Here is a 13,298-nt window from a genome sequence, read left to right as displayed (position 1 = left end):
CCGATATAATCAAGGACCACTCTCATTCCCACTTCTCCACTCGCACATTGGGCAGAAGATAAAGAAACATTAAAGCACCAGATACAGGAACAGCTTCTTACCCATTGTTATCAAGCCACTGTACATTCCTCTCAAGCTCGGATGCAGTTCTGATCTCCCAACCGACCTCATTGTGGGCCTTGCACTTTTCTTTTTTAATCTGCACTCTCTGTAACTATTGCTGTGATCCTATATTCCATTTATAGCTAATAAACTAATCCAGACAACATTCTGGTGAACCTCTTCTGCATCCTCTCCGAAGAATGGTCGCATTGGAGGCAGTTCAAGAGATTCCTCAGGCAAATTCTTGGGAAGAGGGTTGTCCTATCAAGTTTGTATCTGTATTCTTTGGTGTTTTGAAGAATGATGGCAAGCTTATTCAAAGATCCTAATGGGGCCTGACAGATGGGATGTTTTCACTACTGGAAGAGCCTCAAACAAGGGGACCTAGTTAGAAGGGGACCTAGTCTGAAGAAGGGTTTCGCCCTGAAACGTTGCCTACTTCCTTCGCTCCATAGATGCTGCCTCACCCGCTGAGTTTCTCAAGCATTTTTGTCGACCTAGTTAGAAGACACTGAGTCAATCATTTAGAAACTGGGTAGAAATGTCTTCTCACAGAGGCAAATGAATCTCTGGAATGCTCTGCCCTAGCAGAAGCTAGATCAAGTATTTAAAGAGCTGGTCGATCGAGGAACAGAGGGGTATAGAGGAGTGCAAAAGGAGTCGAGGCCAGCACAGATCAGCCACAATTGTATTAAACGGAGGGATAGGCTTGAAGAGCCTATAACCTAGTTGCACTTCTATTCTCTGATGTTTGTGCGAGTGACAAACAATATGCATGGACACTTGCCCGGTTTAATCAGCAGAATTCCCACACTGTATCAGTGTTGGGAATACAATTAACTCAACGTCACTGGACCAGGCTGGAGGAGAGCTGGTTAGACAATGTTCCCAGATGGTGATTAGCAGACAAATAATCCTCCACTACAAGGTTACATTTGACTGTAAAATCACTCACTAACCCAGACACAACTAATTTGATTATGCAAACCGCCTCTCCTCCCAGGCTTCGACGCTTGTGTGCCAGGATTAATCTCTGGTCCTGGAAGTACACGCAGCCCGTTTTAATGGCTCAAGGATGGGACAAACCTGGTCTCTTCCAAGGCCTCTGCTTCATCCTCATCCTCCTCGTCTGGATCCTGATCCAGGGACTCCTCATTGTCCAGGTCCATGTCAAAGTTGTTGCTGATTTCAGTGCACTGACTGTACAAGTACCCACTGCAAGCCAAGGTTCAAAGTCAGCTGATGTTAGTGCTCAATTTTAGCAAGTATACACCCTAGAACATAGTCAGTCTTTCTGCCCGATTTGTCCATGTCAACCAAGATGCCTTATCTGAACTACAACTTCTGCCCTCATATGGCCTCTTTGAACTTTTCCCATCCATGTACCCATCCAAATGTGATTGTACTCGATTCAACTACCTGCCCTGGCGGCTGCTCCACTTGCTTTCCACACCCTCTGAAAAAGTTCAGGGTGCTATTAAATTTCTCTCCACCCCCCCCACATTTAGCCTATGCACTCTGGAAAATAAGATATCGCATTCACTCTATCTATCCCCTCATGATTTTATACACTTTAAGATCACCCCTCAGCCTTCTGAGCTCCAAGGAACAAAGTCCTAGCCTGTCTAACCACTCACTATACCTCAGGCCTTTGTGTCCTGGCAACATCCTCGTAAATTTACCCTGCAATCTCTCCAGCTTAATATCCTTCCTACAAAAGGGAGATCAAAACTGAACGCAACACTCAAAATGCGGCCTCACCGACTTCTACAACTGTGACGCAACACAGCTTCTATACCCAATAAGTTAATTGAAGGCAGCCTTTGGCCACCCTATCGACCGCACTTAAGGAACTATACACCTGCATTCCTAGATCCCTCAGCTCCACAGCACTTCAAAACCTTGTTATTCACTGTGAAGCACCTGCCCTGGTTTGACCTACAAAATGCAACACCTCACATTTATTTGCCTTATAAACACCATGAACCATTTCTCGGCTGATCAAGATGGCGCAGCAATTTTTGGCAACCATCCTCACTGTGTACGGTACCAACCACTTGTGCGTCATCTACAAATTTACAAATCCTGACTTGTACGTTTGTATCCAAATAGTTGATAGAAACTAAACAGCAATAGGCCCAGCACTGATCCCAGAGGCACACCACTAGTCACAGGCCTCCTGTCTGTAAAATATACTTCCACCATCACCCGGTTTCCTTCCCTAAAGCCAATTTTCTATCCAGTTGGCTCGCTCGACCTGGATCCCACATGATCCAACCCAAGGATTTGTCCACATAATTTAGATAGGCTTTGACAATCCAGTGATGACTGGCAATTCTTTTATCCCCAGCTTTAGATTCCCCAGCCACATTAGTAAAATTCTAACTCTAATCTCCTACATCCTAGACATCCAATGCTGGTGAGTACTTTAACCAACACACCTGTGATTGACAGAAATACACTAGTACGCAGTTCAACGCTTTTTAGTCTTAGGGAAAGTTTTTTTTTGTTACAGAAGGTGATGGATGCCTAGAAGTGTTGGCAGATATAATAGCGGCGTTTAAGCAGGCTTTAAATAGGTACATGGATATGCAGGGAATGGAGGGATATGGAGCACCTACAGGTAGAGGAAACTAGCTTAACTTGGCATCACATTCTGCATACACAATGCGGGCCGAAGGGCCTGTACCTGAGCTGCACCGTCCTGTTCCAAGTCTTCTAATGCCTCTATTTCCCCCTAATCACAAGGTGGTGGGAGCACATCTCTGGCCCAGAGGGCTGATGACTGGATCAGAGTCCAGCCTTTTCCAGTCATATAGCTTGGAAACACGTCCTTCAGCCCATCATCTGTATGCCGACCATCTACACCAATTACCAGCACTGGATCTGCAGCCTTCCCTGCCTTGGAGATTCAAGTGTCAATTGTGTACTCGGCCTCAGAAGAGGCAGTGTAATCAGACTCTGGGTGGGACAAATCCCTGCAGATTGCACACAGACCAGACTCCCCACTATCCACTCCATCTACACTTCACGCTTTCACGGGAATGCAGCCAACATAATCAAGGACCACTCACCATTCTCTCTTCTCCCTATTCCCATAGGGCAGAAGATACAAAATCCTGAAAGCACGTGCCACCAGATTCAGGAACAGCAGCCTCCCTGCTGTTACCAGACTACTGGATGGTCCCGCCATAAACTAGCATGTAGTCCTGGCATTGCAGACTGGACTTTTTCTTTGGGACTGTTACACTACGATGCCGACAAACTACATTCTGCACTCTGGTACTTTTCGCTTTGCACCACCTGTTGTACTGTGCATGGCTTGTGCCAGCATCATGTGCGTAGGAAAGAGCTGAAGATGCTGGATTAAATCGCACCCATTCCTTCTCTTCAGAGTCGCTGCCTGTCCCGCTCAGTTACTCCAGTGTGTCTACCTCCAGTGCTAGCATCATATCTCTGATGGCTTCCACTGGCGTCACTGCCTCCCCTCAACATGCTGCGGATACAAACAGCACAGACCACTCATACGGGAACCTCACCTGACGGAGCGATAAGTGAAAAATACAATCCTCTTCAGCCTCTTGTTGTGGAAGAAATAGTTGAACGACCAGAGGCTGCCCTCTTCTCCATAAGGATCACAGTCCAGATCAGGGTTGTAGCTGAAATAAAGATCACAGAACATTTAATAACAAGCTAGTGTAAGAACAGCACAGAATGGGCTCTTCATGCCTACCTATACTAACTGTACGTGCCTGCATTAATTCCATGTCCCTTCACACCCTGCTCATTCCAGTACCTGGCCAGATTCCTCAACTGTTCCCGCCAGCACATTATTCCTCAGATATGGGGCTCAATATGTCATGATTCAGGTATTTTGTGTTTTTTAATGACTGTTGGCATATTAATTTCCCTCCTGGGATAAATAAAGTTCTATCGTATCAATGTTGTTGTACACCAGGATACAACTACACCCTCTCCTGAACTCATGGCTTCCATGTCCTTCTGCACAGTAAATACAGACAAGACATATTCATTCCAAGACCTCCCCCATGGCTTCACATTTCACCACGCTGGGACCCATTCTCTCCCTGGCTACCTTTTATTTAAATTCATGATTCTGCAAATATTTTACTCAGTGAACTTGTATACTTGTAGAATGTAATAACAAACACATAGCCAAAGGTTAACAGCAACCAGAGGGATCCTGGTACATGGTATCTTGCACATAATTACATCTGGAATAAGCCTCAAAACAGAGCCTCCTGCAGCACAGCGTGTCCTGGTATTGACACGTTGAGTTCTTTCTGCTCTGATGGACGGACAAGACTAACCAGGTGCTGCCAACTCCCAGTCTAGAAGCAGGCTGAATGGGAAACGGAAAATACCAGTCTGAAAGTGTAGGAAGGAACTGCAGATGCTGATTTAAACCGTAAACACAAAATGCTGGAGTAATCAGCGGGTGAGGCAGCATCTCTGGAGAGAAGGAATGAGTGACGTTTCTTCAGACTGATGTCAGGGGAGTGGGCGGGACAAAAGGCACACCATGCTGCCTTCTCCCAGTCTGGAAGGTGGCAAACTGCGCTGCCATCTCCCAGTCTAGAAGCAGGCGCACAGTGCTGCATTCTTCCAGCCAGGCGAATGATCGGATCGAGTGCAGTTGAACGAGTCGGCGACAACTCTGTATGTGACAATCTTAAACTAAACAGTTAATTCCAGATTACCTGTAGATGTCACACTCGGAGAGAGAGATCTCTTCATCAACAGCATCCCACAGCTGAGGCTTCAAAGTGTTAAACTCTTCTCCCACAGCAGAAACCAGGCTGGTGTTCACAGCATTCACCACCTGAATGTATAAAGTACATGGGTAAGAGAAACCATTGGAAGCAGAGCCAACCAAAATTGAAACTGACCCTTCAGCTCAAGTCGCCCATGCCCACCAAGATGCCGTATCTAAGCTAGTCCCATTTGCACACGTTTGACCCATATCCCACTAAACCCTTCCTCTCCATGTACCTGCCCAAATGTTTTAAATGTTGTGATAGTTATCTTGTGGTGGCACCGGGCGGTGGTCCACGCACTACACATAACCTTCAGCTCTTGGGGGGGGGGGTCACATGTCCTGGTGACGAGAGGTAGGGGGTCACGGTGTGGGCACGGGTGCCCCTAGGGAGTACTTAAGGTGTTAATCGCGCGCGCACGAGGTTGGTGAGTGAGGAGGATTAGTGTAGCAATAAAGGACAGTATTTTCGGACAAACTTCGTGTCTGCCTCATTCTTTAACGGACAACTCCGTCCGCTACAATCTGCACTTTATCTGCTGCAGTAACTCTATAACACTATATTCTGCACTCTGGTGTTTTCCATTTGCACTATCCATTTTGTACAGTGCATTCAGAAAGTATTCAGACGACTTCACTTTTTCCACATTTTGTTACGTTACGGCCTTATTCTAAAATGGATTAAATCCATGTCTTATTATCATCAATTTACACGCAATACCCCATAATAAAGCAAAAACAAGTAATTAAAAAGAAATAACTGAAATACCACATTTACATAAGTATTCAGACCCTTTACTCAGTACTTTGTTGGGGCACCTTTGGCAGCGATTACAGCCTCAAGTCTTCTTGGGTATAACACTACAAGCTTGGCACACCTGTATTTGGGTAATGTATCCCATTCTTCTCTGCAGATCCTCTCGAGCTCCGACAGGTTGGATGGGGAGCGTCGATGCAGAGCTATTTTCAGGTCCAGAGATGATCGGTCGGGTTCAAGTCCGGGCTCTGGCTGGGCCACTCAAGGACATTCACAGACATGTCATGAAGCCACCCCTGCTTTGTCTTGGCTGTGTGCTTAGGGTCGTTGTCCTGTTGGAAGGTGAACCTCCACTTCAGTCTGAGGTCAAGAATGCTCTGGAGCAGATTTTTATCAAAGATCTCTCTGTACTTTGCTCCATTCATCTTTCCCTCGATCCTGACTAGTCTCCCAGTTCCTGCCGCTGAAAAACATCCCCACAGCATGATACTGCCACCACCATGCTTCACCGTAGGTATGATATTGGCCAGGTGATGAGCAGTGCCTGGTTTCCTCCATACGTGACGCTTGGCAGTCCAGGCCATAGAGTTCAATCTTGGTTTCATCAGGCCAGATAATCTTGTTTCTCATGCCTCTTGGCAAACTCCAAGCAGGCGGTCAATAGACATTACACAATAGGTGCAGGAGTAGGCCATTCGGCCCTTCGAGCCAGCACCGCCATTCAATGTGATCATGGCTGATCATCCCCAATCAGTACCCCGGTCCTGCCTTCTCCCCATATCCCCTAACTCCGCTATCTTTAAGAGCCCTATCTAGCTCTTTCTTGAAAGTATCCAGAGAACCGGCCTCCACCGCCCCAAGGCAGTGAATTCCAGACTCACAACTCAGTGTGAAAAAATGTTTCCTCATCTCCATTCTAAATGGTTTACTACTTATTCTTAAACTGTGGCCCCTGGTTCTGGACTCCCAAACGTCGGGAACATGTTTCCTGCCTCTAGTGTGTCCAAGCCATTAATAATCTTATATGTTTCAATAAGGTCCTCGCTCATCCTTCTAAACTCCAGAGTATACAATCCCAGTCGCTCCATTCTCTCAGCATATGACAGTCCCGTCATACCAGGAATTAACCTTGTAAACCTACGCTGCACTCCCTCAATAGAACGCATGTCCATCCTCAAATTAGGGGACCAAAACTGCACACAATACTCCAGGTGTGGTCCCACTAGGGCCCTGTACAACTGCAGAAGGACCTCTTTACTCAACTCCTCTTGTTATGAAGGCCAACATGCCATTCGCTTTCTTCACTGCCTGCTGTACCTGCATGCGTACTTTCATTGACTGATGAACAAGGACCCCCAGATCCTGTTGTACCTCTCCTTTTCCCAACTTGACACCATTGAGATAATCTGCCTTCCTGTTTTTGCAACCAGTGGATAACCTCACATTTATCCACATTAAATGGCATCTGCCCACTCACACAACTTATGCAAGTCACCCTGCATTCTCATAGCATCCTCCTCACATTTCACACTGCCACCCAGCTTTGTGTCATCTGCAAATTTGCTAATGTTACTTTGAATCCCTTCATCCAAATCATTGATGTATATTGTAAATAGCTGCGGTCCCAGGACCGAGCCTTGCGGTACCCCACTAGTCACTGTTTGTCTGCCATCCAATTTTCTATCCATGTCAGCACTCTACAACCAATACCATGTGCCCTAATTTTGCCCACTAATCTCCCATGTGAGACCTTATCAAATGCTTTCTGAAATTCCAGGTACACTACATCCACTGGCTCTCCCTTGTCCATTTTCCTAGTTACATCCTGAAAAAGTTCCAGAAGATTAGTCAAGCATGGTTTCCCCTTCGTAAATCCATGCTGACTCGGACCGATCCTATTACTGCTATCCAAATGTGCGGCTATTTCATCTTCTATGACTTCAGCATCTTCCCCACCACCAATGTCAGGCTAACTGGTCTATAATTCCCTGTTTTCTCTCTCCCGCCTTTCTTAAAAAGTGGGATAACATTAGCTACCCTCCAATCCAAGGGAACTGATCCTGAATCTATAGAACATTGGACAATTATCACCAATGCGTCCACGATTTCTAGAGGCACTTCCTTAAGTACCCTAGGATGCAGACCATCAGGCCCTGGGGATTTATCAGCCTTCAGTCCCATCAGTCTATCCAACACCATTTCCTGCCTAATGTGGATTTCCTTCAATTCCTCCGTCAGCCCAGATCCTCTGGCCACTAGTACATCAGGAACATTGTTAGTGTCCTCTTTAATGAAGATGGATCCAAAGTACCTGTTCAACTCATATGCTATTTCCTTGTTCCCCATAATAAATTCACCTTTTTCCAGTCTTCAAGGGTCTAACTTTGGTCTTAACTAATTTTTTCCTCTTCACATACCTAAAGAAGCTTATACTATCCTGCTTTATATTCTTGGCTCTTACCTTCGTACCTCGTCTTTTCTCCCCGTATTGCCTTTTTAGTTGTCTTCTGTTGCTCTTTAAACATTCCTCAATCCTCTTGCTTCCCGCTCATCTTTGCTATGTTGTACTCTTTTATTTTTATACTGTCCCTGACCTCCCTTGTCAGCCACGGTCGCCCCTTACTCCCCTTGGAATCTTTCTTCCTCTTTGGAATGAACTGATCCTGCACCTTCTGTGTTATTCCGAGAAATATCTGCCATTGTTGTTCCACTGTCATCCCTGTTAGGGTTTCTTTCCAGTCAGCTTTGGCCAGCTCCTCCCTCAGGGCTCCATAATCCCCTTTGTTCAACTGTAACACTGACACCTCAACCTCAAGTTCCCATATCAAATCTGGTTCATTGCCTTTTAATGAGGAGTAGCTTCCATCTGGCCACTCTACCATAAAGGCCTGATTGGTGGAGTGCTGCAGATATAGTTGTCCTTCTGGAAGGTTCTCCCATCTCCATAGAGGAACTCTGGAGCTCTGTCTGAGTGACCATTTGGTTCTTGGTCACCTTCCTGACCAAGGCCCTTCTCCCCCGATTACTCAGTTCGGCCGGGCGGCCAGCTCTATGAAGAGACCTGGTGGCTCCAAAGTGCTTCCATTTAAGAATAATGGAGGCCACTGTGCTCTTTGGGACCTGCAATGCTGCAGAAATTGTTTTATACCCTTTCCCAGATCTGTGTCGACATAATCCTGTCTCAGAGGTCTACGGACAATTCCTTCGTCTTCATGGCTTGGTTTTTGCTCTGACATGCGCTGTCAACTGTGGGACCTTATATAGACAGGTGTGTGCCTTTCCAAATCATGTCCAATCAATTTAATTAACACTGGTGGACTCCAATCAAGTTATAGAAACATCAAGGATAATCAATGGAAACAGGATGAACCCAAGTTCAATTTGTGTCATAGCACAGGGTCTGAATACTATGTAATGTGATATTTCAGTTATTTATTTTTTTAATTACTGCAACCATTTCTAAACACCCGTTTTAGCTTCTTCATTCTGGGGTATTGCGTGTAGATTAATGATTAAAAAAAAAAGAATTTAGTCCATATTAAAATAAGGCTGTAACGTAACAAAATGTGGAAAAAGTGAAGGGGTCTAAATACTTTCTGAATGCATTGTGTGGCTTGATTGCACTCATGTATAACATGATTTGACTGGATAGCGTGTCAACATTTTCACTATATCTCAGTACACGTAACATTAAACTAATACCAATGGCCTCAATCATTAACAGAATTGAGAGCTGGAGTCAGGTTACTGCTGTGATAGCAAGGACCAGCAAGATCCATCTGGTCCGATATCTTGGACCAGTTTGCTCACTATGACCAATCATGCTGTCCAGTCTTTGCAAATAATGCTGATCCCCAGCTTCAGGCAGCAGAGGTTAACGAGAACAGCCCAAGATGGAAACAGGCCGGGGCAACATGAAGCTACTTTACAAACCGCTGCAACATTACACCGCCACAGCCTGAACTGTTGGATCCGAGCATCTTTTCCACAATTGGTTACATCTACTTACCCAGTTCAAGCTGGGCTCTTTGCTAAACTCGTGGCTTTTTGCCGTGCTGAAGTCATAATCGGGGCGGAACGATGCATTGAGCGTTGCAATCAGGTAGAAGAGCGTCTTGCGGCTACACTTGTCACAGAGCGGCCCCTCTCCTTCGTCCCCACTTTGGCTCTTGCTCAAACTGGAGTAGAGAACAGACTGTTAAGTTAGTCACATCAACTTGCCACAAAGCATTGACAATTATTTAAATGAGCCACTAAGCCCTGTGAGTGCCAACAAAATGATCTTTATATGGCCTCACATTCCAGGAGGACATCTGAAATAGTGATGCACCTGTCATAGTGCTGTACAGCATTGAACCAGGCCATACAGCCCACCTTGTCCATGCTGACCAAATTGGCATACTGGGCTAACGTCATTTGCTTGCATTTGGCCCACAGCTCTCTAAACATTTCCTATTTGTATATCTGTCCAAATGGCCTCTTCCTCTGGCAGCTCATTCCAGATATGGGCACTGATTAGATTGGTCTCAGTGACAATTTTTTTTTACAACCAGGAACAGTTTTTCTGAGTGAAGAGAAAGTAACGACTTAATTTACTATAGATTGAACACAGAGCACGGCGGGGAATAACATTGGGTCATTTTGTACTGAAGACAGAAATCTGACATTTGGGAAGGGTCTGGTCTTCGAGGAAGAGTTAGTTCACTTACCGGTTTGGGCTTACTCCAGTGGTCTGAGGTGGGGAAAGAGCTTCTAGGACATGTGGCTGTCCATCCTGGCAGAACTGTTTAAACATCTGCTTGTCATCTCCTGCCATTTTACAGGAATAACTCTCTATCCTTTAGGGGGGAAAAAAAAAATCATAAACACGTTAACAAGTATGACAGCTATTCCATTTTCTTAGATCTCCATCCCTTTCCTCTCCCGATGGGCTCGGAGGAAGAACAATGCTAGTTTTAATAGGCTCACAGGAGCAGGCAGGACCTGCCTCACTGAAGATAAGACTGGGCTTAAATCCACATCTCAGTCACTGACGGAAAACATGTTCAGTGGAAAAAATCAAATCCATCCAAATGTAGATCTTGAATCTGAGAACATGGACAAAATAGTGAAACACTTACAGCTTAAACTAAAAATAGTATAACCAAAAAAGACCAACTTGAATTAAAGTTCCCAATGAATGAGCAGGCATCATCATCGACGGTCACTCGAAACGAGTATGACTGTCCTCTCGTGGAGGACGCCTGTGCGTGACTTTGTTTAACGTGGGGAGACTGGTGCACAGACAGCCACCACATGGTCCTTGACAGATCTGGGTCAGGATCCAGTGGCATGGAGTCCAAGACGACCGGTGACCCTTTTCTGCTGCAGCCTTCATCCGCCTTCCCAGCTGTTGTGACGCTCCACTAAAGTCAGCCATCATCCTCCGCCTGTTCCACCGTTGAGGGCTTAGTTGGATTGCTCTTTGTCAGAGACCTCCCCCTCGACCTTACCGCCATGGGTGACCCTACCAGGAGCATAGCTCCAGACGGCATCGCTCTCAGGATCTCAGGACCACACAAGCTTCTCCACCACGACACGGTGACAATCCACGGAGAAGTACGAGCAGGCATAACAAAGAGTTGTTTTCCACAGCATGAATGTGGATAGGACCCAGAGAGAGAGCACTTGGTGGAAGGAGTCAGAGGAAGGAAGTTGCTTTGTTCAGACTGGTGGCCAGTGACTGGAGGCAGGGATCAGGGCTGGGCCCACTGCTATTTGTCATCCACCAATAACCTGCAAATGTTCTATGACAACTGTTATTCACGGGACTCACACGTTCCCCTTCTCCTGATAGAATATTGGTTAAAAATAATTATTTTGGAATTTTACTTGTCAAGGGCATTTCATGGGCTCTTTTTGGCCTCTTACTCTCCTTACATTCTCTCCTACACCGAGGGAACCAGCCCCAAATACCCCCCCCCCCCCCCCAAATGCTTCCTTTACTCCCTGATCAAACCTTCAATATCCGTTGTAATTTGTTGTCCCCATCTTGCTGTCTTTGTATTTTACCTTTAGAGGAACATGTTGACCCTGAACGCTAACTCTTTCGTTCACAAGCATCTGCTCCCAATCCACTTTGCCAGGTCTTTTCAAAGCCATGAATGCAACCATCCCCCATTCGGAACCAACCTTGTTCCTTTCCACGACCACCTATGGTACGATTACAAATACTCGACTTGACCAGGTGTAGAGAACACAGACTGGCTGCATCACGGCCTGGTTCAGCAACCCAAACACCCCTGAACGAAGGGGGCTACAGAGTGGTGGACACTCTTCAGCCCACCACAGCCACTGACCTCCCCACCATCCACGAGATCCACAGGAGACCTGGGACTGTTTTTCCAAGACAGACCTTTTCCTGCTTGTCAATTTCAAATTTTTAAACAGGTCTGTCGTTCCCCATCAAAACTGCGCTATGATCATATCTGTCCATGTAATAGAATAGCGTTCCTTAATTCATCCATCTTATTATATCCAATTCATGTTATAGAATGCAAATGCACTGAGGGAGAGTGGTGAAAGAAAGACTGACAGCATATATGAAGCAGAGATGAGCACACAAATGACAGCAGAAGGTGACAGACAAAACACCAGGAAGTGGGATTAATACAGTCTGCTGGTCAGCACGGCCTCTGGGCTGAGAGGCCCAACCTGCGCAAAGACTGTACTGCTGCACTGAAGTCAAATTCCATGACAGATGTCTGCCTTTGTTGATGTAGTCTGTGTTGACCTCAGTCAAATCATGGGTCTTATAGCCAATGGGCAGAGTTACACAGAGGCACATTGGTAGGAAACCTTCGGCATTTGAACTATCAGCTAGCCGTCAGGTGTTGAGACAGAGCAACTTGCATGACTACAGACTGTGGATACATATACACACAGCTTAGTGAACACAACTCAAAGATAAACATTGTCAAAAGTCATGGAAAAAATTTGAAATTAGGGAAAATATTGAGTTGGGGACGAAAACAAGGCTTGAGAACTAGTATAAGCGTTTACTCAAACTAAATGGACCACAGTTTTTAATCACCATATTCAAATAATGAACAAAAGAACTGCTTTAAAAGATTTAATTGCAGAATGATAGTCTTCTCTTCGCTAAGGTTTCAAAATAATCTGCAAATGCTTGATTGCAAACAAAGGCGAGTACTGGAGTAACTCAGCGGGTCACGCAGCATCTCTGAAGACCATGGATAGCGACAGTTCCGGTCAGGTCCCTTTCTAAAGATTGATGGCCACAACCTGAAATGCCAGGTATCCACGATCTCCAGAAATGCAGCCTGACCTTCCGAGTTACTGCCTTTTTTTCAAAACTTTCTACAAAGTTTGAAGAGTTCAGACACATCCACACACACACCCAGTGTACATTTAACATTGACGTGGACATCAATTAGTTAATCTCTACTGCCAGCTTAAATTGTAACCGAGGGTTAGTTTAAATGTAAATTATTCCACACTGTTAATGATGTTCATTCTAAGCCAGAGGGAGACACTTTTTGCTCAAGATTGCAGCACCTGCAAAGTGTTGAAGAAACTCAGGTCAGGCAGAATGAAGGGCCCCAACCCAAAACAGCTGTCCATTCCCGCCACACATGCTGCCTGGCCCACCGAGATGCTCCA

At 45.6% G+C, this 13,298-nt stretch overlaps 1 protein-coding gene across 2 annotated transcripts in view; it reads right to left on the bottom strand.

The window, feature by feature from the left end:
• maf1 (MAF1 homolog, negative regulator of RNA polymerase III) overlaps positions 1-13,298 on the bottom strand; it is a 43,725-nt gene that overhangs the window by 5,046 nt on the left and 25,381 nt on the right. Inside the window, exons 1-6 of one of the 2 annotated variants that reach the window (XM_033045057.1) lie at positions 10,795-10,911; positions 10,346-10,474; positions 9,646-9,814; positions 4,824-4,945; positions 3,642-3,761; positions 1,189-1,317 (exon numbers count right to left, since the gene is read on the bottom strand). In XM_033045057.1, coding sequence (XP_032900948.1) covers positions 1,189-1,317; positions 3,642-3,761; positions 4,824-4,945; positions 9,646-9,814; positions 10,346-10,452 — 647 coding nt within the window. In that variant the 5' untranslated portion in view covers positions 10,453-10,474; positions 10,795-10,911. Of the gene's footprint in view, positions 1-1,188; positions 1,318-3,641; positions 3,762-4,823; positions 4,946-9,645; positions 9,815-10,345; positions 10,475-10,794; positions 10,912-13,298 lie in introns of those variants that run through there. The other variant, XM_033045052.1, reaches the window with a different exon arrangement.

This window comes from Amblyraja radiata, chromosome 2, assembly GCF_010909765.2.
Source record: "Amblyraja radiata isolate CabotCenter1 chromosome 2, sAmbRad1.1.pri, whole genome shotgun sequence".
Taxonomy (NCBI): domain Eukaryota; kingdom Metazoa; phylum Chordata; class Chondrichthyes; order Rajiformes; family Rajidae; genus Amblyraja; species Amblyraja radiata.
This window is presented reverse-complemented; position numbering and strand designations above follow the sequence as displayed.